Here is a 26,265-nt window from a genome sequence, read left to right as displayed (position 1 = left end):
AGCCCTCCCGCAACAGGAAAGTGAGAAAGGAAATTTGGCTTTGTGAAATGGTGTCTTAGGTTGTGTTTGTTTACGTGCTGCTTTCTCTGTGATAACGCTGAAGACTTCTGCCCAGCCAGCTCTTTCTGTACCTGACGTAGTGGAAACTGCCCACAGAATAGTTTGCTTCTGTTTGTTTTGTGCTGGAATTTGAGTCCAAGCATGGAGATATTTCTAAGTGGCACGGAGATCCTCCTGTAAGGAGTTGTGGGCCAGGCACTAAATGGAGAGATTGAGCACCTCTGTTTTCTCCTCGGGCTGTAGATCTTTGTGACAGTGTTGGCAGCGGCACCTCGTTGGTCTCAGAGTGAGCTGCAGAGCAGCACAGGCATCTTGAAAGCCTGGTGCTAAGCAGAAGTGACAGGCAGACATGGATCCGTGTCAGAGCTGCTTTGCTCTGTTGTGCTGCCTGCTGTAGCAGGGTAGAGGCAGTGTATTTACCGTGGGAGAAGTGCTCACAGTGATCCGAGGCTTTGAAGTGTTCAGAGGCTTGTAGCAGCAGGTAGTTCTCCAGGGACACAGCTGGGTGCCTTAAACAGGTGGCTTTACAACAGCCTTGTGCATGATACCTAATAGCTGAGACTTCTCTGCTCATGCTGAGCAGTGTATTAGCTGTGGGGTAGAATTCCCTGAGGGTTTGAATTGTTTTATTTGTTCCAAGCAATTTTCTGTTTTGATTGGATTTTTTTTTTTTTTGGGGATGAAAACGTATTCTTGACAGATCATTTAATAAAATGATGCAGTTAAAATTGATTAAGTTTTTCCTTTTGGGAAGCGTGTGTTCTTCACAAGTGGGGAAAAAGAATGCACACTCCTTGATTGCTTTCTTTTATTATCAGGAGGTATGTGTGCTACATACACCCTGTGGCGATATTATAAGAACACTGTATTTACAGTGTGAGTGTTCATAGCAGCCTTGGGGAACAGAAAAAATTCCTATTTGAGTTTGAGAAGTCCTTTGCAGCACCAGTGGTGTGTTAGAACTCTGCCTCCCTTGCTGAGGATTACACCTTTTTTGTGGTTTGGGATTCTTTTTTGGTTTTTGTCTTTAAGTAGATAAATGCAAAAGGAAAACTAAGAGAAGGTAATAGGAGTATGATCCCTCTCCCATTATTCTCAGTGATGACTCCTTTTAAAACATGCAAACACCTTGGTCATCTGAAAGAATCTGAACTGTAAAAGAATCCAAATGATCTTGGTCTCTCTCCCAGAGTGATGATGCTCAGCAGGCTACTGCATTCATCCTAGACTTGCCTTGATCCTGTAACACTTAATAAGATAACTTTTATCTCTGATGTCTTAACAATGATGGAAATGCATGTTTTGGATGTTATATTTGGCTTCATGCCTTGGAGTTGTGTATTTTTCATATTTACTGTTTCTTACGTGGCTTATGGTAGCATGTTTTTCCATCTGTTGTGAAACTCATTCTTCCCATGAGGTATATAATGGTATCTTACAGAACTTTTATATCATCCAAATCCCAGTGATTCAGACTTGCCTTATGATGTTTAAAAAAAAAAAATTTTATTTTACCATAACAGAGTTTAACTCTTGGTCTCTAGTTGTTTTTCTAGTCTTGGTGATCCTAATCCAGTTTGGGACTAGGGATAGTACTCATAAAACTTGAGGAACACAGTGATTTTGTATGCTTAATGAAAAAGAATTATTTTGGCGAAGTGTCTGGAATCTTCCTGAAACAACTGAACTGTGCTTATTATAATACAGAAGAGCTGTTTTGAATCCTGTGTTTTGTTTTGACCAGAGTAGATTCTGCCTTCTGTATAATCCAGGGATGGTTCTTCATGCACTCAGATATACAAATCAGATCATTAACCACTGAAGTAGGTGTAATGGGCTGTGAATTTCTGCTTTCAGTGAGGTCCCTTTTCTGGATTGTGAAAATATGGAAAGGATGTTTAATAGACAAATAACAGCCTTAATTTTCCTCCTGCACTTTTATTGGTGTAGGCAGAGTGGGTGGATGGTTTATTAATGAGGGCTTTGGGAAATTCAGTGGCTTGGGCTGGCACTGGTGAAGACAGTGATGTTTTGCCATTAGCTTTGATGGAAGCAGAATTGAAACTCTTGTTTGGGATTTCAAAAGTAGCTAGATCCAATAGTGTTATGGGCTGGATATTTTGCTGTCATTTGGCTGGCTCTTTCAATTTCTTTCTTTCTTGTCTAAGCAGTAGTATTTGGTTTGAATCTGAATTCAATGCTTATAGTCTGGCTTTGTTTATTCAGTGAGTAAATGTTTCCCCTATTGACGAGAAGCCCTTGCCAAAGGTCATCTGCTAGCTGCAGTGTGTAGTAAAACCTCAGTCCCATGAGGAATTCTTCCAGTTTTCTCCTAGTATTATGTAGTTTACCCTGCTCAGAAAAACCCAACAGCCTCTTCAGTAACAGTGTTTCCACTGTGAGTTCACCAGCCTGGTGTGCATGGAAGAGGCTGCTACAAAACTGAGAAACTTTCTTTCCTTATTCAGTGTAGCAAGGTGGTTGGCTTGGAAAAAAAAAAAAAAACCTGAGCAAGGCTGGCTGTATTTGACTTGTCTCTTAGGCATGGAATTTTTACATAGTGTGCTTTCATATAGCACTTAAAAAATCATTTAAAGTGAAGCTCCTGTAGCTCCTTAGTTTTGATGATAAGAGTTACCCTTCTGTGAAACATGGAACAGTTAATTAATCCAGCGAGCAAACCCTTGTGTACATGGACAAAGAAGTGTGCATTTAAGACACTTGTTCTGATGTGTAAGATGACACAGTGAGGTAATGGAGATGGGTGATATGGCAGGGATTGTCTTACTCATCACCTTTGTAGCTTCATTGTGGCATAAGAGGGACCTGGAAAAAGCTGCCCATACCCTTTTTAAATTCAGTTTATAAGTTGTCATCAGAGCTGGGTTAAAGGACACTGGTAAAGACCCAGAAGTACATCACACTGTCACTACACTAATTTTGCCAGATGCCTGCCTTACTTGGGAACAGCTGTGTTAAAGCCTCCAGACTCACGAGCTCATCTCTCACAGAAACTTGAATCAAACACACCTTGCCAATACAGCTTTTCTTAATTCTTTCTCTTGTGAGCAGGCTTTCTCTCCCAGGTCCAACAGTGTAAAAAAACACTCAGATCCACAAAAGAATTGGAAATTTCCAGGTGCTGACTTGCTGGTGCAGTGGTTTAACTTGCTGAACACCTCAGTGGCAGCTAGTTGGTCAGATATTAATGTCTTGCCAATGAAAAATATCAGAACCCATGAGAACTGAATAGTAATCTGTGTGGGTTTGTATGTGGTCTGTGTCTTCTAGGGAGGCTGTTGATTAAAGAAATCACATCTGTCTGAGTGTTAAAATGTTAATATTTACATAACTGCATTACAGGCAATAAATCTGGATTTTTTTTTTTTTTTGTCATGCATTTTAGCTGTATATCTCACAGTTTTTGTGAGGGATTTTACTTATTCCCTTCTGACTTTAAGTAGAGTTTGGGGATGGTCTGATAGGATCCTCACAAGAAGTTTGTATTCCTGCTTGTGTTTTTTCTTCAGTTTTCAAGGGAAAGATTAAATTGAATAGTAGTTAAATGATCTCGGGAGTCTGGCTTTTCTCACAGATTAATAAATGGCAGACAGTCACTATTTTTCTTCCTTCTTTCTATGAAAGGAAAAAAGGAAGAAAGAGTGCTGATAACTCCACCATGTTTTATATTAAAACACTAACATTTACTTAAAATTATCCTCTCTGTATTCTTACTGCAGGAGATAAGATTTTTAGCTATTTGCTGGGAACATTGCTTCAGTTTTGAGCATTATCCATATTCTGTGTAATTTCTGTTATTCATTGCTGTGTTCCAGAGAGGTTTTACTGGGGCAGATTTCTTAATGGATCACTAACTGAAAAGAGAAGACAAACAGATAACTAAAACCTAATGAATTCAGTCAAATCTTTCCAGTGAAAGCCTTGGACAGTTACTTCACATCTAAAATGATTTTTTATTTTTAATAGAGAATTTATTCCATCATGTGCTTTTGAACAGGGCTTTCTTGAGAGGATCCTTGAGAGTTTTCTGTAGGCTGGTGTGAGGTGGTGCTTCTCTTACAGACTGTAGCCTTACCCTTTTTACTCCTACCATGTTTGTGCACAGACAGTGAAGGAATGAGCAGTGTGGGAAGGACTTTGCATCAGTTTGCTTCAAATAACATCCAGATCTGCAAATTTTGAGTTAATGACATAGGTCTTAGCTTCCCTGTCAGATAGACCTAGTACAAGTCCTTCATCTCTGCAACCCAGAAAGATTTATTGGCTTTTTTTTTCATTGCTGCCGTGTAGTTGACAGTGGAAAATACCTGCTGTACCTGTAAATCTTAACTGTGTTGAAATTAGTTGATTTGCACAGGTGTAATGTATTCTTGTGTCAAAGCTCTATCTTGTCAAAGGAGTGCAGATTCTTTCTCTTTTTCCTTCCCTCCTGTTACAATATTTCTGAAAGCTGACAGAGACTCTGTCAAACAGTTTCAAGGCAAAAAGGTATAATTTGTTTGGAATGTAGTGAATAATTAGGCAGACAAAAATCATACAGCCACACTAGATTTGCTTGAGAGAAGAAACAACAGCTTTTTCTGTGGGTTCTGCTCTGTGTGTGTGGCAGCATGCTTCTTTTTGCAGAAGCTTGTGCCAGCAGAAATCAGGTAACCAGTGTAGGTATCTAGGACATTAGCTTCAAAGAGTACATGCCAAGCTATTGGCAGAGCTCCTGGTCAGTTATTAATCTGCAGGAAGTAATTTATTGATGCTCAGGGGGAAGGATGTTATGAAGTGGCTTTTTTGGAATGCTGGATGGAAGTGCAGTGCAGCCAGTACAGGCACACATCAGTTGGGAAATGAGAAACAAAACAGACCCTGGAGAGTGATCACAGAAATTTAGGATTTAGTGGTTTTTATTTTCTGGTTCATTTTGAAAGAGTTTCCTGGGGGTTTGTCGCAGAAGCCTGCAAATTATCATTTCTGTATCCTAGGTCTGTCTACCTGGTCCCAGCATTCCAGATCTCAACGTCGCAGGACTTCATGTTCCAGAGATGAGGACCGGAAACCTTCTGAGGTATTTCTGGAATTTGACTTGCATTTTGTTACATCTCTCAAAGTACCTGTAAACACAATATATACATACATGTTCTCTGGTAATGGATTTTTTTTTTTCTGATTTACTTTTTTTTTTATTATTTTTTCCCCTACATTTTGGCTGGCACATACCTCCCCTCCCTCACCCCTTCTTCCCCTCTCCCCCCTCCCCTGATGATCAGAGAGTTCAGCTGTTGGCACAGCTACTGCCAGCACCAGCTTCTATCTGTGAATTTTGTTGTAGTCTGACACCCATTCAGCATAGCTGCAGAGTCTTTCTTGAGCTATTTTAGGCATCGGGGTTTATTTGCAGCTTGATTTGTGAACAGTGGAAATTTACATTAGGTGCATTTATTTCATAGTTTGTACTGCGACTCGGTGTGTGTGATCTTTGCTAAAGTGCTTGTCAAACTAGAAATCTACTTCCTGACAGTCCTGTCTCATCTAGTGCTTTAAAAAAATGCTATCAGGGGAGATAAAAATCTTTGAACTTTCCAGGTTGGATCAGCTGTTAGTATCACACAAAATGTGATCCATTTCTTTGGAAATGTTCCTGCTGAATCTTCCTGTCTTCAGGTAAAATACTACACTGCAGACTTTGTAGAAGCTGCAAAGAAACGGTTAGCTCTGGGAGATGGAATTTCTCATTTATTGTACTTGCCCAGGACAGGTATTCCTTACACATTAGTGAGTGGTGTTGAGGAAAAACTGCTTTATTAATCTCGCTAATGACAGTGTACCTAAGTCTCAGAGAAGAGTTTTCACAAGGAGAATGCCATTCATTGTTCAGTGTGAACTATGCCTAATACTGGTGGTTTCCAAACTCCTTTGATTGTTGGCTATTAAAGACCTTTTTTTTTTTTTCCCATGTGGAGATCCCTGGTGAATTTATTCTTGTTATCAATGAGCTTGTTTTCCTTAGTTACCTTTTGTGCATCCCTTAGAAGTAACCCCTTATACCTGCTTTTGAGAACCACCTCGTGAAAGGCTATCAAGAAATCATCTGAGATAATTAGGAGTCTTGCTGTTGGTTTTTTTGTGTGCTTCTGTTTTCTTCTCTCCCTTACCTTGCTTTTGCTGTCAGAATCTTTGCAGTTTTGTGCTGTTCTCTCATGTTTTCTCAGTCTGGATGAACTTCTCTTGTGCTTCCCTTTAGCTCTGCTCCACAGCCTTTCCCCCCCCGTGTTGTCCCTGCTCGCCACAGCAGGAGAAGTGCGCTGGCAGGAAAGCGACACTCGGAAACTTCCCGGGTGAAATCCTGGGCTCATTGAACTTGGTGGCAAAATTCCCACTGACTTCAGCGTGGCCAGGGTTTCACCCTTTAGCTTTGAAGTGTTCAGTGCTTCTGAGAGCCAGCACTTCTGTAAGCTCTGCTTTCCTCCAGGCACTCTGATTGCATCAGCAGCTAGAGCAGAAAGAATGGTGTCATGGGGCCACTGGCCTGGGAAGGAGTTTCTTGGCTGTCAGGTGCTGCATTAGCTTTGCTTCTGAGGGAGTTTTGTGACAAATTTATCCAGACACTGAGTTATTTTGGCTCTGAGATTGAGCAAGGTTTGTGCCCCATTTTATATTTTTAGTATCCTTTTAATTTGACTTTTGATTGCTTTAAGTCAAATCACTTAAAAGTGCAGATTCCCCTGGCCAGCTGTACTTGTTTGTTTTGTGAGCCCATTTACTTTGTGGCTTACTTTTCATTTCTTGATTGAAGCCTCACAGGATTTGTAATTTAATTGTTTTAAACATTTCATTATATTTCATTACCAGCATTCACCCCGTTCTTCATATGGCAATAGTTTCTTTACTTTTTAATGTTGGCTTTTTTTCTGAACACGTGAAGACAAGTGTTAAGAAAAATGTCATGATTGTATGCTATTTTAATGACAAAACCAGAGTAGAAACAGAAACATACGTAGACAGAAGTGGTACAGTACATGTGTGTCAGGAGATAGGAGGGTTTTGAGATGTGCAGTGTGGCAAGGAAAATCACACTTGAAAATATTCTCAGAAGTGTAATTGGCCATCAGATACACTAAAATACTTCCCAAAAATCCGGGCTTTTCAGGTGTGTGGGTAGTGGATGATGGAAGTGGCTGCCTGGGTAGCTCTCTGTGCACATCTGGTTCTGCAGCAGCAGGCTGGGCCTGAGGTGACAGCTTGGCCATTGGTTTGGGTCACTTTGCCCCCTTAGCAGCCTCATATGGGAGTCTAGGAGCACTGCCCTGAAAATCTAGAGTTTTTTCTGATGTAGCTGCAGTGTGGGGCTCTGTGAATGTTGGTTCTGACCACCACTGACTGAGAAGTCTGCAGAAAGCTCTACCTGTTGTCTTCTTGTCCTGGTGGTGCTAATCTTCTGTCACCTGGTTGCTTTTTAACCTTTTCCTTTGAATGAGGCATGGAGTAGTTAGAAATTAGTGTCGTGGAGGTGAGGAAGGCCTTGCCTTTTGGAGAGAGGAGGGGGTGGGAAGGGCTGGAACTTGTGTCAGTAAGTGCAGGCTTGTAGTTGGGATGCCTGTGATAGCAGCACTCGGCTTTCTGTAATGCCAACAGGCTGAAGCTGCCACAGCAGGCCTGCCATGGGAGTGAATCCCTTTTTATTTCATTCTGTGGCTTGTTGAAGACAGCATGGCTACTTGTTCATGGCTGCTAGCCCACAGGTTGCCAAACATCCTGCTGGCTTTAGAGCTGGATGCCTTTGCGAAGGCAAAGGAAAATTACAACTGTGACACAGAGGTGTCTGTAGGTGACTGAATAAATACCTGTACTGAAGGGGGAGCTGCCAGCAGAATTCCAGTTTGGGCCTTATTTTTTTATCTTTTGGGTTATTTTTATAAGTATTTGCACAAAGAGTCATCTTCTTAGAATTTCCTCTTGCTGCTGGTCATGGTGGAGTCACGCCTTGATTTCTACCACATGGAATTTCTAGAATGTCTTGGTATGAGTCAGAGCTCCAATAATTTAAAAAAAAAAAAAATCCAAAAAGCCTGGGGAGCAAAAATGAATCTTCCTTGTGCTGCTGTTTTACAACTCAGAGCTCCTGCAGCTTTTATTGCGGCCAATATGGAGGTGAAAGTGGGTAACACCTTTTAGAGCAAGTCTCCAGTGCAGGAGAGCTCCAGGACCTGTAGTGCAGTTAGGTGGAAGGCATCCTATCAGTGTTTGTGCCTTCAGCCTTCCCTTTCCTTGCCATGAAGCTAATCCCTGTTCTGCAGTGGGCTGGGCTAGTGCACTGGTGGTACAGTGACCTTGTTCCCCACTGTGCTCCATGGTTACCCTGAAGCTGTGAATGGTAGAGTGTCGATATCAAATGTCAGTGTCTCTATTTTTCTCTCTTGGTCACTCTCTTTGCAGGTGTTCAGAACGGACCTGATCACTGCCATGAAGTTACATGACTCCTTCCAGCTGAACCCTGATGAATACTATGTGCTGGCAGATCCATGGAGGCAGGAGTGGGAAAAGGGAGTTCAGGTGCCAGTTAGCCCAGGGACCATCCCAGAACCAGTAGCCAGGTATAATTTGGAGGAATGGGAACAAATACACACGTTTGTGCTAGCAGCTTATGTCTACATTGCCTTGGCTTCCTGAACTTTATTGCACAGTGCCCAGCTAGGAAGGTCTTGGTTCTCAGAGATGAAGAGCAGCCTGCTTTGCCTTTTGGAATGGTCAGAGAGGTCAAGAGTCAGGCCTGTTCTGCCCATGTCAAACACAAATGTCAGAGAACTGTTTCTGGCAAGGGAGTGTGGTAAGAGAACCTTTAAAATAAGCTGCTATTTTTAAGGCAGACTTGAGCTCACTTACCATTGCTGGAAGAGCCCTTCTCTGGTGTTCCCTGTGTTTATTTCCAAGCCATAGGTTCTTTCCAAGGCACAGTTGGACAAACCAGGCTTAAGGGCTAGAGAAAACACAGCATTTATTTTGTTTTCATAGGGATTTTTTTGTGATTTCTTTTATTAACCTAAGAAATTGATTGTACAACATTTCAACTGTTTTAAGAACCCTCCAGATGTTCACGTAACTAAATAATGTGAGATTTTCTAGGTCTTATCCAAAAATCCCTTATTTTCCTTGCCATGTTTGTTACACATAGATACTATTTCCTGTTTCAAATTAAACACTGCAGTTCTAAGGACAGCAGTGTGCTGCAGCCCATTTTATGCTTAGTAGGGGTTGGAGAAAATAAGAGCAAGGATTTTTGCCATTTAATCATTCTAGATCTCTTAGAGTCAGTCCAGGCTGGCCCATAAGGCATTACCAAAGGACCCACCAGTGCTGGTGGGACCACAGCAGCTCAATCCTTGCTACAGAGCAAAAATTTTGTGATGATAGAACACTAACTGCTTCTTGTAAGGTCTTTATCTGTCAGCTTTAGCCTTGGATTAAGGGGGCCTCAGGAAGGTTTGTTAGTGTTGTTTTTGTTCTGTGCAGCCACCTGCAGAGTGCCCCACTAGGAGGGGCTAACCTGCACATCAGGGAAATCCTGTCTCCCCTTCTTCTAAAGGATTGGACCTGGAGCTCCAAGGACAACCTGGCATTTTGCTCTCTGCTCTGCAGTGTAGGAGATGGGGACATACCTTCTCCCTGTTCCACACTGACTGGAACAGGGGTGTTCCACACTCCCAGTCCCTGCAGAGGCACACACACCCCCAGTACATGTGCACTCACATTGCCTGCTCCTCACTGATTCCTCTGTTCAGCATCTCCCAAGGCTGTGGGAGGGCCACACACCTGGGGACTTGGGCAGAGGAAAAACCTCCCAGGGGATCCCTGCTCTGTGTCTGTCACGGAGGTGCTTTGGTGGCTATAGCAGGTCCAGGTACTCACTTAGGAGAGAGCTCTTCTCTGCCAAAGGCCAACAGAGATGTTGCTCCAGATTTAAGATGGTAAGAGACAAGGAAAGAAGGCACCACAGCTGGAGGTATTGGCACAGCAGGCACCACTCCTTGTTTTCTGCTGAGCTGTCTTGTGTAGTCCTACTGAGCACCTGCTGGTCAGAGGGGCTCATTGGTGCCTGATTATTGTTCTCGCCCTCACAAAACCCTTGGAGAGCCCTGCCCTGGTGCTGCTGGAGTGCAGGAACTGCTCTGAGCCTTACTTTGGGAGGGAAGGGGAATAAGCAATAGACAGATCATAGCTGGTGTAGGATAGGAGCCAAGGCTGTACAAGGAGCTGGTGCTAGTAAGGAACATAACAGTGAATAAAAGGTAGTGACTGCTGAGGGCAGAGGAGCATGAGAAAGGAGTGAGGCTGTGTGGAGATTCACTGTAAACATGTGGTCAGAATGACAGTTCAGCTCAATGGCTTTCAGTGTGTACTAAGGGTTGCCTTTTTTTAACTTCTTTCTAGCCCAGAAATAAAGCCAGGAAAGGGAGTTGTTTGAGGTCAGACTCACTGTGCTTGTTTCTCCTGTGCCACTACTGTGGCAGGGTGCTGCCCAGAGGTTACAATTTCCACAGAGAGGTACTCTGGAAGGAATTTATGATAAAGAAGATTTGGAGAGAAGTGTCTAGTTTAAAGTACATTCTCTGTGAAGACACAGTGGTCTTTGCAATATGACCAGAAACAGCTTGGGCAGTGCAGTTAGGCTGGCAAGGTCATTCACATTTGTATTTTTCACAGCACCTCAGAAGCTCCAAATTCAGCATTTGGCTCTTGCTCACCATTTCTCATTGTCTGAAATAAGCTAGAAGAAGGGAAGCTTGAGGGATGTGCAAGTCTGAGATAGGTAGAGGATTTACAGAGATCTGTTTGTGCAAATACAGCAGCAGCAGATCAGGGTTTCTGCTAGGAGTTAACACGTTGGACCTTGGATGGGGGCAGAATAGAGTGGGGTGTGGTGGCTGTCCTGCTTCTTGTGGGGCTTAGGCTGTTCCCAGCAGAGAGTTGTGGCAACACAGGGTGGTGCAATCTCCTCCCTTGTGGCACTAGCACCCCAAAAAAATCACCTCCAGTGGTAGTGCAGGAGGCAGGCATTTGGCAGTGTGGCCTGTTGCTCCTGGAGGGACCAGGGTTGTGTTGTGAAGCAGGTTTCATCCAAGCTCAATTTCAGTGTGTGCTATTGACTAAGAGAAAGGGTAATGTCCTCTACTGAGACAGACAGAAATACTTATTTTTTCCTTGAATGTTCTTGTGGTTAGTATTTTAGTTAAATGGATTGATTTAAAAAAAAGTCTTAAAACATAGTTTAATGCGTGTATATATGGCAGCTACTATGTAAATAGAGCGTCCCTGCTTTGTCTTTAAACAAGTGTGAATTTCAGGTAAGAGAAAGCACAGCTCTGTCCTCTAATATTTAATTTTATTTAGAATTCTGGCAATGAATTGGATTTCTAGACAACTCCAGTTAAGTTCTTAACTCTAGTCAAGTTCTTACAATACCACCATTCAGTTCTTACAATACCACCAAACAGTGCTTCAGTTCTGAAGTGCATGGAGCTGTTTGCCCACCTTAGTGTGCCAGGTGGTTGCTGGGATGGTTAGGTGGCTGCTGCTGGTGGTTGTTAGTCACTTAGAGCAAAGCATTTTGAATTCTCTAGAGCTGAGCCTCTCAGCACTCCTCATGCCTGCCTGTATGTTTCAGAGTGGTGTCCGAGACAAAAGCAGTCACCTTCACGCGGCCCAGGAAATTCATCGTGTCCTCGGGCGCGGAGCCGCCGGAGCTGGGCTACGTGGACATCCGAACCCTGGCAGACAGCATGTGCCGCTACGACCTCAACGATGTGGACGTGGCATGGCTGCAACTTGCCAATGAAGAATTCAAAGAAATGGGTGAGCAATGAGGGATTTGTTGCCTTTTCTTTTTCTTTTTAAAGCTGGCAATCTTAAGAATAATTTCAGGGAGAGCAGCAGTGGGAAGAAGTAGTAGAGGTATGAGGAGATAATAATCATATGAGCAGAGCTGATGTGATTAAGCCCTAAGATAGATGCCTTCATAACTCCTGTGTTGTATCTGCTTAGATCTGGTCAGAATCTGGCCACAGATTTTGTTGTTTTCTCTGCTGCTTTCCATCTCACAAAGTTCCCAGTTTTCCATCGTGGTTCTCAAAGGGAACGTCAGAGAGACCACTGAGGTAGTTTCTGCAGGTAGTCCTATTTATTTATTTTTGTCTTCAGCACAAATCTGTCTCATCATTTTAGCTCGTGGTGTTCAGTGCAGAGAAGGCAAGACAAGTTGTTTGGGAGGTTTAGAGAATCTGTGCCAGATGAGTGGCACAAGGAGTGGAACAGGAAGGAATTCCTGCACTGATTTATTGGAGGGAGCTCCCAAGCCTCACTGTGACTGTGTGCTGTAGTTCCAAATCAAGAGGAAGAGCTGTCACAAGGGGAGCTTTTCTGCAGAATGGGTTGTGTGAGAGAAAGGACAGGGGAGGGGGGCAAACTGGAACATTTTCTTGGTAAGGTGAGTGCTTCAGGAGAGGGTCTCAGTGGAACTGAATAGGATGTAAATCAGCACAGAACTTCTGCCACATTGTTTGGCTGCGGGAAAATGCTGTGCCAGATGGAAGGGGTTTTGGACATGTTGGTGAACACCTTTGGTTTTTGTTTTGGCACTGTGGCAGTTCCCTGCTTTGGGCTGCAGTTTAGTCAAACATGTTTTACCTGGCTGTAGCCCATAGCTGGCATGACTGAAGAACTGGTAAACCACAAAATGACCATTTATAACTCTGTTTCTCCTTTTTAAACCAACACATGAAAGAAACAAATGATGTCTTGGCCTGGTCTCTTATCCAGGCCTTTTTTCCAGATCTCACATCAGCCCTGCTCAGGTTTAGTGTTGGGCTTAGAGGATTTCACTTTACGATTCCAGAGTTTAGGTTACCTTTCCAGTTATCTTCAGGAGAACAGCAGCAGCAAGTTCCCTTGGCTTTCCTGAAGGGAAAAATGTACTTTTTATTGTTCGTTTGGTATCCTTCTATCCAGTCTATCTGTTTTTTGCCAAAACCACACAAGGGCTCCTATAGTGGGTTGTGAGCAGCACAAGAGGGGCAGATTTGTACCTCTGCAGGGAGCCCCATTCTGCTACACCAGCATAACCTTTAAAAGTACATGCTGCACATGGCACAGTGAACAGCTAGAATTTGTTGGATCTTATGTTTTGGTATAGTTTCTTGTAGTTTGTTTGCTCTAAATCGTTACCCACTCAGTTTTGCTGCATGCAGAGGGAAGGAAATGCTCCTGTCAGTACCAGGCAGCATGCTGGCGGTCTTGAAACATGTACATGGGTGCTTGGTCAGACACTGCACACTACAGCTACTACAAATGGGCATTTGAAAAGTGAGCTACTTCCTGATCTGCACCTGGAGCACTTCTTACGGTGTCCCTGGGGCCATGAGTTCCCTGTTTTTTCTTTGATCTCTGTAGGAGTGCTTCAGGTACTGAGAACATGCAGTGGTTCTGTAAAAGAATGACTGTGAACATCTGAACAGGAGCTGCAGCCCCTGCTCCCCTTTCTGTGACCCTTGCAAACGCACAGGCAGTCAGTCACATCTCTAAGGGCCACTTACAAAGTGAGAGCAGATAGAATTCAGTTGCAAGTGTAAAACCTGCCATCATCTGCTTTGCTGGTGCAGCAGGTCTGGGTTGCAGGGCAAAATCCTTTCATCAGCTGTATTTTGGATGTTCCCTCTTGCTACTTTTCAGCTGTTCAGTTTGGGTTGCATGGAATTCATTGATCCCTGCTGCAAGGATTGACCTGTCAGTAAGGGAAGCTGGAAGTACTTTTGTGGAGTGTTTCTCTTCTGATCTGGAGGAGCTAGAGAGGTTTTTTTATTCTTTGTGTTGTGGAATTTTTGGCTCAGTTTTTCGCAGGAGAGCTGAGAGTTTTCTTGTTGAAACATCCATCCTGAGATGGCCATCTCCTCTTGGTCCTGGGTTTCAACTAGGATAGAGCTAATTTCTTCTCAGTAGCTATTACAAGTGCTGTGGTTTGGATTTGTAGTGAGAATGGTGTTGATAACACACTGATATTTTGAAGTCTGTGGTTATCCTAAGTCAGGGGCTTTTTTTCCCTTGTTCTTTCCTTTTTTGTTTCATGCTCTGTCAGGGAGGAAGCGAGCAAAAGAAACTGGGAGGGAGTACAGTCAGGACATGTGACCCAAACTCACCAAAGGGATATTCTACATGATAGAAGGTCATGCCCAGGATATAAACTGGGGGAGTTACCTGAGAAAGGAGGCCTTTCAATTTCAAAACAATTCTGAATTATAATATACCACAACATAATGGGTCTGTAGCTGTGTCATGAATAATTTTCTGATGGATGCTGTTGGAAAAGAGCAAATTTGACATTAGATATTGCATTTAGTTATTGTCTCAGATTTGATGTTGCATTTATTACAGTTTTTCACTTTTTAAAACCAATTAATTTATTGTTGTAGGGTCTGATAAGACCTCAGTTGGGATTGCATCCTGTTGGGCTGGAACTTGTGATAAACCAACAACTGTTGTTAGAAACTGCAGATTCCCTCCAAGTATCATAGCAGATTTTGTCACTGATTTTCTCCCTCTGCTCCATCTCTTTTGGTTCAAAATACTTTCAAATCTTTCATCAAAGAGTCAGCATCTTTGAGTGGCAAAATTGGAGCACAAGCCATAGATGGTGCTGTCCCAGAAGGAAAAATGAGAACAAGACCAGGAAGCCAGAATCAGTCTTGGAAAGTTTTTTCTAGAATTTGAAAGATTTGGACACTCCACTTTTGTTAGTTTAGTACACTTACAAGACAACTTTGCCATTTTTTTTACAGTTTCCCTGCTTTATGCTGGAACAGGCATGATTGTCTAGGAATGAAATGTGTCTATGTGGGGATTGGCTGTGTCTACTCAGCTGTTAAGAAAGAAGGGGGAGCTGTTTGTGGTGATGGTTATCACTCTTTCCTTCAACTATGTGAACAGCTCCTCTTTTGCAGGGATGCTGGAGCTGGATGAGTACACCATGGAAAGGGTGATGGAGGAATTTGAGCAGCGCTGCTACGATAACATGAACCACGCCATCGAGACGGAGGAAGGGCTAGGGATTGAATACGATGAGGATGTTGTCTGTGACGTCTGTCAGTCTCCAGACGGAGAGGATGGCAATGAAATGGTGTTCTGTGACAAATGCAATATTTGTGTGCACCAGGTATGGCAGCAGCAGGGTGCTAGGTGGTAACAGAAACTTTTCCAAAAGGGCAATCAGTAGGGACACAGGTCGGGTTTATTCCAGAGAGCTGTGCTAAGGAAGCACTACTGTGTGACACCTTTCTGTGGTAGTTCAGAAGTTTTCTTAACACAAAAGAAGAGAGATACAGTTTTAGCCTATCTGTTTCCATGGATGCTTCCTTCGCTGGCAGGTGCCTTCCCATCAGCCTGTCCTTCCTTCCCAGCTTTAACAAGTTTCTATTGTCATTCAGTGTTTGGAAAAACTTGTCTGGTGAGCAGGAAACACATTTTCTGGCATGTGTTACTTAACTGCTTTTGTACTAATGATAAAGGACTAGGCCTGTGACAGCTCTAAGTACAAATGACTATCCCACAAGATACACAGAGCAAAGCTGGTATTTTGAGACCTGTAGGGTTTCTCTAACCACATCAAGCCTGCAACTTAAGTGCATTAGAGCTGATAGTACTTGGGATAGAGGGCTCCGTAAAGATGCAGTCTTCTGAAAAACATGCTCTTAATTATTTGCTATCCTGCACTTTTCTCTCTGAGTAAAAATAACTTGGAGAGTTGGGCAAGGCTGTATGTAATCAAAGAAACACTGTGGTGTTTGCTCTGCTCTCTTTGCCCCCGCTGCTTGTGGGGACACAGGCGTGCTATGGGATCCTGAAGGTGCCCGAGGGCAGCTGGCTGTGCCGGACCTGCGCGCTGGGCGTCCGGCCCAAGTGCCTGCTGTGCCCCAAGAAGGGCGGCGCCATGAAGCCCACCCGGAGCGGCACCAAGTGGGTGCACGTCAGCTGTGCTCTCTGGATTCCAGAGGTGGGTGCTGCTTGCTGCTTGGAACCCTGGCTGCTGAGAATTGTAGACTTTCTGTGCTGACAGGCACTGACCCCCAAGAGAACACTGCATTTGACCTGAGGCCGTGGAGAAGGCTTCCAAAATGGAATGATGGAACTGGGATTATGAGTGTGGAGTTTGAATAGAAGTGTGTAATATCACATGGTGGAAAACTTAAAGAGTTTAAGGTTTTAGAATATAGTAATATATATAAAGCAAGATGGACATTTAAGGGCAGAGGCCAATCCTTCTTCACCTTCTTCTTCATGGGTTTGGGTGGTATTGTGTAATTGGACAGAAAAGTCCACATTATGGACTTCAAGTGATTAGTTATTTGGTTAAAAGTAAAAATAATTTAGGTGTCATTTCTTAATAAATTTAGCCTTAAAAGCCTTGTAGAGACAGAAATATGGCTCCATTTTTAGTTTGTTAGAGTGAAGTGCTGGAACTCACTGTTTGTGAGACTGTAATATAGATAAAAACTAATAAACATCTGAGTCAAACAAGAAATACCGTCTCTCACATTTAATCCCAACCCTGGCAAAAAAGAAGCAAAGACTCCACAGGTGCTGGTCCTGGGATTCTGGGAGAGAAAAAACCTCCTTAAAGCATTGTTCAACTTCGAAATGAAGCATAAAAGTGTCTTGGTTAGGTAAAAAGTCTGGCAGGGGATGATGCTTCACCTGTAAAGAAACTAATTAAATCCCCTTTGTCAATCAGAATTAGGCCTTGGAAAATGAGACCTTTGCTGCTGGCAAAGCTCATTTAACAAGGACACCAAATACCATTTCACTTTGTAAACAGAACATTAAAGGTGAATCAGGAAAATTTGAATCTGACAGAAGTCCTGTGGGTTCTCATAGTCAAAGTATTCATCCTGTATAATAATCTTAAATTGGTGGGCTTCAGCTTGAAACTGGTTGGTTTGTTCACAAAGTGAGAAACTGTTTCTTTTTTTAAAAAAAAAATTAAATCCTGATAAACTGAGAAATTTGGGACACACTAAGTTACATAAACACACAAGGAATTTGATTTCTTTAATAAAATTGTTTCCTTTTTCAGTTAACAGTGTCATAGTCACTCCAGTTTTTTGCCCATTTTTCTCTTAGGTGAGCATTGGAAGCCCCGAAAAAATGGAGCCCATCACAAAAGTTTCCCACATTCCCAGCAGTAGGTGGGCACTGGTGTGCAGCCTTTGTAATGAAAAAGTTGGAGCTTCTATACAGGTAATTTAACTACACAAATAACCACAGGTGTTTTCTTTTGTCAGTTTTTAGTAGATAGCAAAATGTGTTGCTCATTGTTACTATGGACATAACTGACCTGATCTGCACTGAGCATTTTACACTGGGCAGTGTTGTTTCACATGCTTATTTATTTTGGGTTGTTAGCTGGAAGCACCTGTAGATTCTTTACAGTGGAAAACCATTCAGAAATGTTAAAAAATCCTTTTAAGAAAAAATTAAAAATCTATAAAGACTGAGAAAACATATTACCAAACCTCAGATTTTTGAAAGAGGAGACACCGGGACCGCAGAGAAGATGTTGATCTCCTTTACTTGAGAATAAATAATGATGGAGTGTAAGGACAGATGACCCATTTGGGGCAGTGTTGTGCTTGTGTAGAAAAAGACAGTAAGATGTAGCTTAGCATTGTGGTGATGCTCCTCATCCTCAGAGCACTTCCAGCAGCAAAATAATCCTCAGGAAGCTCCCCGAGACAGAGAGGGATGATACGACAGTCTCATAAGGGGGCTGAGGTAGAGCTCTTTCTTCTGGGGCTAGCCTGGTGTTACAGGATCCATGGTGGTCAGACCAGCATTAAGACACAAAAATGGCTCAAGTCCTACACTACTTTGAAATGACTTTATATCCATTTCCATTTTCTCCTCTGCCCCAAGTTATTTGATTGAGGCTGCCAGGAAGAGCTGTAAATCAGCAACGCAGCAGTAGTTCCAGTGAAACCTATCACAGTCCACTTCCACGTGAGGAATGTATGAAATAGTAAGTGTTAACTAGAGAAAATAAATCTGTCCACAGCATATAAATTTGCAACCATAATCCCTCCTTGCAGAGCCATCCGCTTCCTCTTGGCTGCTGTTACGTAGCTGAAGCTGTTTTTGTCTGTTCTCCAGGCCACATTCTGTTATGTGCACAACAATTAGGGAAAGTGGCAGCTGGAAGTGTGTGTCAGGCTGGTCAGGGAACAGCTGCAATAAGCTGGGAAAAGCAAGGCTGCATATTCCCCCAGGTTCAGCAGATTTCCTCCCGGTGAGACAGGTTTCCCCTCTTCTCCCAACAAAATATGAGCTGCAGTAAGAGCTAATTATGGCTAAAGTACTTCTCTGTACTTCCCAGTGTTCCAGTTGGGATGCTCCTGGCCTGTTTGTTAGTAGGAGAGGAAAGGGCAAAAGATCCTTTGGTATTTTTTAATTCCTTTTATATGCTGCTTTTATTAAAAACTGCTCATTTGAAACCTGCGCAGTTTAAACCCTGCCATACCTTTATAAGCCATCTGGCTGCTGAGTCAACCTGAGCAGGAAAACCCAGAGGGGAGAAAGATTTGGCTTCTTTACAAAGCACTGTATAAACATCCCAGTGCACTGTGTTGCTCTTTCAGGGTCGGTGGCTTGGGTTAAACATAGTTTTGTTTCCTAGTTAGGAGCACTAATGCTCTTTTCCACTTCAAATCCTGTTCACCAGAGGTGTGAGTGGGTCCAAATATTTATATGTATTTAAACCTTTCAGCTGGTGGCTGGTGCTATGTATGATAGCATTTTGCAAAAGGAAATTAGATATAATGGAAATGAAGTGCTAAATCAGCTGAACTAGTGCCCATCACTCTATGATGGCTGGGTTCACTAAGTAGGAAGAAAAATTACAGCATTTGAATTTCCTGTTCTCCTCCTCTCCAAGGTGAAGTGAAGGCTGTGAAATGAAGTAATTGTTGACAGTGATTTAATATTTGACATTATAAAATTGGGATAAAGGGGGAAAAAAAATCCCTTTGGTTGAGGCTTTTTGGATAGCATGGGTCCAGGTGCTGGGAAAGACTTTTAATTAAGTCTCAGATTGGCCTGGAGCCACCACGATGTTTCTTATTTTCCCCCTTGTGCTGGCACATTCCAAAGGGGAACACTTTACTTTGGTAATGGTGCTGTACTTTACTTTGGTAATGGTGGCTCTGGTGTCAGTGGGAATGTTCCTCTTGTGGCTTTTTTTGCATGGAATAGTGTGGTGGGGCTACAGGAGGGGTTAAACACTCCTGTCCCTCTGGGCCACTTGATCCTTGCCTGGCCTGGAAGCACGAAGTCATAACCCTAATTAAAGAGAGCAAGGAAGTATGTGCAGCTTAGAAGCAGAGCACGAAGACATGGTTCTTCTTCCAAAGAAGCCCTGACTTCTCCAACAGTCTTAGGCAGTGTGGATTCTTAACTTTTATATTTATTTGGTTAATTGTAATTTATTTTCTCTAGTGCTCAGTGAAAAACTGCAGAACAGCCTTTCATGTCACCTGTGCGTTTGACCGTGGCTTGGAGATGAAGACCATCTTGGCAGAGAACGACGAGGTGAAGTTCAAGTCCTACTGTCCCAAGCACAGCTCCACCAAGAAAGCGGATGCTGAGACTTTGAGTGAAAGCCCAGATCAGGAGAACAGGAACGGGATTCAGGACACCTCCCTTCCTGCCCACATGGACCCTTTCCACACCATGGATCAAAACCAGGATGAGGCCCACAGGGTCAGCCTCCGCAAGCAGAAGCTCCAGCAGCTGGAGGACGAGTTCTACACATTTGTTGAGTCTTTGGAAGTGGCCAAAGTGCTGCGGCTGCCTGAGGAATCGGTGGAATTCCTTTACCAGTACTGGAAACTGAAGAGGAAATCCAATTTCAATAAGCCTTTGATTACCCCAAAGAAGGATGAGGAGGACAATCTGGCTAAACGGGAGCAGGATGTTCTGTTCAGGAGGCTGCAGCTCTTCACACACCTCCGGCAGGACCTGGAGCGGGTAAGCCCTGGCACTGCCTGTGCTGGCCACAGTTTGCTGAGTTCCCAAACTGTGCTCACCCCGAGCTGCAGCTCAGCTCACAGCTGTGCTGTCAGGCAAGGCCATTAACACTAAATTTCTCCAGAGCACAGCAATTGCCCTTTGCACACAGAGGTCAGTCACGGGGCCAGCAGGTCTTGGCGTGTAGCATTCAATCACCTGCAACTGGACTGTCGTGTTTTTGCTTGTGCCTTTTTACTGATTAACTCTGATGGCTGTGGACTGTATTGCAGCCCCCAGCTGAAGCCTTTTCAGCCTTTAAGGGCTTTCCATGCTCCTTTCACCCAGTGAAAAGGATGATGAAACTTAGCTTGTTTTGCAGCAGATCTGTTTTTCATTGGCATTCCAGAGTAGGATGATGTTGCCCTGGACTATCTGTGTAGGTTTGGGAGGTAAATGATGTTTGAAGAACAGTTCTGTAGGATCAGTTTGGTCTTTCAATAAGTTCATCTGATCCTGAATTCTTTTCTTTTTGGGTTAAGAGCTCTTAGAGCCAGAAAGAACACTGAAATTAGTTTTTCATGTCCCTACAGCACGTGGCTCATGTAGGCCATTGATGAAAGCTGGCTCAGGAGGTCCTACCTCAGTAAACTGTAGGTGAACCAGAGCCTTTCTTTGAAAATATGGTCTAATTTCTAAATCAGGACAGCAGGTTCTCATGGATGTACTGCATCCTTTGTAAAGGATCCTGATGCCTAATTACTCTTAAAATGAATTGCTGTAGTTTTTCTTTTGATTTTTCTCCTAGTTTCAACTCCAGCCCATGGCCCTTCTGTAGCTGTTCAGATGGCCCAGATCCTAGCTGTTACCTGGGATCTTTTATTCCTGCTCCATGTGCTCAAGCTTTCTTGTCATCTTCTCTTTGATGAGCTAAATAATTAGAGTTTGTAACTATGTTACCTGGATCTTAAATTATTCTGTGTGTATCTTTTCCATATCTAAATGTGATGTCAAACAGGATATGTGATTTTAGTAATATTTTTAACGTTTTACTACTCTGTTCCCACTCATTGCACATTCAAGATAATTTGAATTTTAAAAAAGGAAAACAAAGCAAAACCACACACAGATCAGGCCATAAGACTGTAATTCACAGGGCACCACCCTGTACTGAGAGAGGAGCATTAGAATCATCCACCTGTACTTCTCAATCATTCCCTCATCTGGGAAGTATTTAATACTGAGTACTTTCAAGGATTTCCAACATTTCCCTAGATTTCGTGTGTCTGTGACTCAAGTGTTTGTAGAAGTTACTTCTGTGCTGTGGTTCTCCAAATCTGATGGAATAAACTGTCAATTAAATTGCCTGTCAATTCAGCAGGTAATTTGTCAGTTAAATAGACTGTTCTCTAAGAATTGTGTTGAAGGTGGTTAAATTTAAATAGTTTAAATTGGAATGGTTTAAATTTTAATTGTACACCATTTGTTTAAATGGGATATAGTACTCCAGCTGAATTAATTCAAAGCACAGATAGGACAATATCCTGGGAATACAATTCCTGTAAAACCCATCCCCTTGCTGTCTTCCAGGTGCGTAACCTCACTTACATGGTGACGCGGAGAGAAAAAATCAAGAGATCTGTTTGCAAAGTTCAGGAACAGATATTCAACAGCTACACAAAGCAGTTGGAACAAGAAAGAGTTTCAGGTATGCCTCAGTGTTCCCTTCCTCATGTTAGAGCACAGGGACAAGGTTTGCTTAGAGGCTGTGAAGGACAAACAGGGCCTCATTTGTTCTCATTTCATTCTTCAGAAAGATTAATACCTTCAAAATTACTGCAGTGGCCAGATTATCCTTGAACTATTGAGTAACTAATAAACCATATTTTAGATGGCATCAGTGAGATCGGCTTGCTGGTTGCTTTTTGCCTCTGTCTCTGAGGAGTGTCTTTGTCTTAGTGGACAGAGGAGTGCTAGGACTTGTGTTTACTACAAGTGTAATTAGGCACAAGTAGAGTAAGATAAAACCAAACTAGCAGGATGTTGTGAAACCATTACATAGCCACAGAGTTGTGACCTAAAAGTGCAGGACAGGCAGCCAAATACCCATTTCTGATGTGAACACGTCAGGCACAAGGAGCGGAGTTAAAACAGGTACATTGATAAACTGGTATTTATCTACACAGCTATGGGATTGCTTGGCTTGAACTTTGTTTGCTTCCATGCAGGTGTGCCTTCCTCATTCTCTTCCATGGAAAACACGGTGCTGTTCAACAGCCCGTCTCTGGGCCCCAATGCCCCCAAGATCGAGGACCTGAAGTGGCATTCTGCGTTCTTCAGGAAGCAGATGGGCACATCTCTGGCCCACTCCTTGAAAAAACCCCACAAGAGAGACAGGGTAAGAGACAGGTCTGGGAACGACAGCAAATCCCTGCTGAGGCAGCCCAGCCCGAGGGAAGGAGGCGCAGCTCCAGGCAGCTTTTTAAATTTTGACAAGCCCTTTGCTGAGACGCGGATTGTATCAGCGCAGCAGAAAAACGGCGCCGTTCTACCAGAGCACAGGAAGAGAAGAGACAATCGCCCGCAGTGCGAGGTGGCGAAGGCAGAGCTGAAGGAAAAGACTTCTAAACACAACCACAAACCGCTGAGACCCACGGAACTCTCTCAGAGGCAACTGGAAAACAAAAGGGCTGTGAACCACTCCGGTGGTAGGTCAGCGCCTGGCACTCGGAGGGATATAGTGCCTAAATGTAACGGGGGTCTGGGCAAAGTAAACTCTAATCAGACAGTAGTTAAAGTGCCTACCACGCCCACGAGCCCCGGGAAAAACTGGGGCGGATTCCGAATTCCAAAGAAGGGGGAGAGGCAGCAGCAGGGGGAGAGCGTGGAGGAGGCCTGCCGCCAGAACTCTGGCTACCCCTACCTGGGTGTGGGCAGAGTTCCAGCCAAGGACAGGACGAAAAGCAAGTTAAAGCCTGACAGTGAGAACGATGGCTACGTCCCCGACGCCGAAATGAGCGACTCGGAGACGGAAGTGGCTGAGAAGAAGTGCAGGCAGCAGAGGCTCAGTCCCAGCAGCAGCATCGGCAGGAGGACGGACATTATTCGGAGGAGCATCCTGGCAACCTGACTGGACACAGGGATGGGGGCACTAGAGTCACTGCCTACAAGCCAACTCCACCGTGGTGTGAGAGAAGAGCATTCTTGGAGCTACAGGCAGAAAAAGCCCATTTTTTCTGAGTTGTACAAGTATGTTTACATGCACTTAAAGCTGTTTTAAGCTCTTTGGTTTTGTTTTGTTTTTTTTTCCTCTGCCCCATCCACACCCCCTCACCCTCTCCATTTCTGTGAGAAGTTTGAATCTCCCTTATTTGCAACTTTTTTGAGTAAGCAGAAAAATGACATCACTGCTAAAACAGGAGTTGGGATGCACACAACTCACAAAAATCTTTTAAAAGGGGCTGGGGAGGGTAGGAGGAATCAGGCTGTATTCATCCCTTCTAGCTAAAAGGCACTGAAGCTTTTACTCCCTTCCCCTGACTTCTGGAAAAGCACAAGCTCTTAATTTAACTCGTGTGTATTGAATGGAAGATGGTTGTTAGACCATACTGCACTGCACTGGTAAGTCCCATTAGAAATGCTCCCCATCCCTGGGCAGGGGAAGCTCTTTCTCCTCTCTTTGCAGAATGCGTTCTGTTGTGTTCAGTTTGAGCACAGGTGGCAGCTCAAACCCCTCCCTATGCTCCAGAGTTTACATGTAAATGATGACCAGGCACAGCCACTGGAGGAGGAGGAAGGGACAGGGCAGGGCTTGAAAGATTGGGACTGACACAAAGGATGTTCCCAAATGGCTCAGTTCTGAGCAAAGGGCAGGTTTGGGGGTTCCAGCACTCCGTGGAATAACCTGTCACCCATAGTCAGGCACCTGCCTTCGGGAGTGTGATGACAATTCCAGACAGAAGTTTTCTATGGCACTAGGCAGGAGGGTTTACCGAAGGCCACCACAGATGCACTAATGATATGTACTGGGAGAGTCAGGCTTATGACACTAAAAGGTTGCTTTAAAAATGGACACGAATATATATTTTTAAATAGGGTAAAACACAAAGGCAATACATTGTGATTAGCTCTTTACAGTCAAGCAAAGAAAAAACTATTTCGTTCTATTAAGGATTAGATTTGATGGAAAAGGGAACTTGTATTCTGACTGTGTACTTTTTTAATAAATGCAAGTGGCAATAATGAGTAAGCTGTGAGCAATAATATGAAAAGGTTGTGAGGATACTGTTTTGTACTGAGTAGAGTGTACACATCGCAGTGGAGCATTAGGAGCCTGTACATTTTGGAATTTTTCATAGATGTAGGAGAGGTATGTACTGGAGAAGAAGTTGTAGCAGTGATGCGTTAACAGAGAGACAGGCATAAAGAACCTCCTTCTCCTCCCCTTTCCCACTCCCAGCCTGCTGTTATGGCATCCACTCACCTTGGAATGCCTGACCCTTGCCTCCCGAGGAGGGAACACTGACAACACAGAATTTCTCTGCCACAGGACTGAGGATTCAATCAGAAAATAAAAAAGGCTTAACACCCTATCTTGCTATGCAAGTTAACATTAGCAATTAAATATTTCACCAGAATGCATCCCTGTTTTAAAACTCAGAAGTCTTAACCTTTTGAGGAAGGGGAATTTTATGTAAGATGATACACTTTCAAAATCCTGTTGCTGGTCCCAAGAATAATGTATGATGTACAGAGGTGATAGTCAGGTAGGGCATTGGTGACTGAGGTTACACAGTCACTCTTGGGATGTCTTCAGAGTATAATCAGAAGACAGAGAAAAGGCCAGTAAGTTCTACTCAACATCCAGCACCATTCTCCAGACAGACACTGGTATTTTCTGTAAGAAAGAAGCTCATGACCACACAGGAATTGTCAAGCCATAGATGGAATACCCTAAATTTGGATTATGAGTAAACCTTTAACCCCACACCCTTTGGACAGAGGTACCTTGTTAATTTGCACTATATCATGAACACTTATGTTGTGCAGAGTGAATGCCTTAGCTGCTTTGTCCCCTGGCACTGAGGGCAGAAAGCTTTGTGAGGTTTCCAGTGGAGCTGACCCCAAACCAAAAAAGGCTGTGGTACGACCAGCTCTGTAGGTTAGTTTTGTCCGTGTGCTTAGCCCTCAGCAAGAGGTGTTGCAGGTACTGCCGTGACAAACCCACCCCATGTTTTACTGGGATTTGCTGGATTTCTGTTTCAAAGCGTGACCTTTCCATGTGCTGACTGACCAAGAGATCTTTGATATGATCCGTGTGTTCTGTCCAACCGTAGGCTAGCTGAACGTCTGTAGAGTTTCCTGGAATGCCATTTGTTAGGTTATAAACTCACACAGATCTAAATGAAGGGTTCATGTCGTGTACAAATCTTGATTTCAGAAGTTTGAGACAATTGTGATGACATTTGTAAAACTTGTACAGATTTTTCACTATGTGCCTAGCTTTGGTGTCCATTCAGCTGAAATTAATTAAAAAAAAGGTGCATGAAGAGAAACAGAAATAAAAAAGGATATGTAGAGATGACTATTTTATATTACATGGCCCAATCCTGTATTTATTTTCTCCCTTTTTTGAAGTATTTCTAAAGACCTAGTTGAAACAGCTGTATTTTTTGTTAAAATATTCCGTAGAATTGTGCCTTTTGTCTGTATGTGAATAAATGCTGTACATTTTTGCAGTATGCTTGCCAGCAGTGGCTTAGACCTCCCTGTATTTGTATTTGGTTTCTTACAAAAACACTTCACTGCAATGGTCTGAACAGCTTTCATGGGTTAGTACAGGTATCACCATTCACACTGCAGCTGCAAGATTCTGTAAATTTTTAAGGTGTTTTTTCAGGACTGCTTTGTTACTGACAGCTGTGCCCATCCCATCAACAGCACACTGTGTGGTTTTGCCCTTGGTATCCTCACAGAGATGTTGCTTGCCTCAAACCATTTACATTTGTAGATAGAGGATGTCCTTGCAAAAGATGTCTGTATGTGTCCCACTGGAAAAGGAACATGAGGTTTGAACCTGTGGATCTTTGGGATAATCAGGCTGAAAGTTCATTCACACTCTGAACTGGCTGGGATCATGTATTACTGAGAGAA

The 26,265-nt window shown here is 43.3% G+C and overlaps 1 protein-coding gene across 8 annotated transcripts in view; it reads left to right on the top strand.

The window, feature by feature from the left end:
* JADE1 (jade family PHD finger 1) overlaps positions 1 to 23,396 on the top strand; it is a 41,539-nt gene extending 18,143 nt beyond the window's left edge. For 7 of the 8 annotated variants that reach the window (XM_053941531.1, XM_053941530.1, XM_053941533.1 and 4 more), the window contains exons 3-11: positions 5,058 to 5,140; positions 8,509 to 8,666; positions 11,735 to 11,922; positions 15,060 to 15,271; positions 15,941 to 16,108; positions 17,236 to 17,352; positions 19,603 to 20,133; positions 21,703 to 21,820; positions 22,341 to 23,396. In XM_053941531.1, the coding sequence (XP_053797506.1) occupies positions 5,058 to 5,140; positions 8,509 to 8,666; positions 11,735 to 11,922; positions 15,060 to 15,271; positions 15,941 to 16,108; positions 17,236 to 17,352; positions 19,603 to 20,133; positions 21,703 to 21,820; positions 22,341 to 23,242 (2,477 nt within the window). In that variant the 3' untranslated portion in view covers positions 23,243 to 23,396. The remainder of the gene's footprint in view (positions 1 to 5,057; positions 5,141 to 8,508; positions 8,667 to 11,734; positions 11,923 to 15,059; positions 15,272 to 15,940; positions 16,109 to 17,235; positions 17,353 to 19,602; positions 20,134 to 21,702; positions 21,821 to 22,340) is intronic. The other variant, XM_053941532.1, reaches the window with a different exon arrangement.
* The last annotated feature ends 2,869 nt before the right edge of the window (positions 23,397 to 26,265 follow it).

This window comes from Vidua chalybeata, chromosome 4 (assembly GCF_026979565.1).
Source record: "Vidua chalybeata isolate OUT-0048 chromosome 4, bVidCha1 merged haplotype, whole genome shotgun sequence".
Lineage (NCBI taxonomy): Eukaryota > Metazoa > Chordata > Aves > Passeriformes > Viduidae > Vidua > Vidua chalybeata.
The sequence above is the reverse complement of the archived record's forward strand: the minus strand, read 5'-3'. Positions and strand labels throughout refer to the sequence as shown.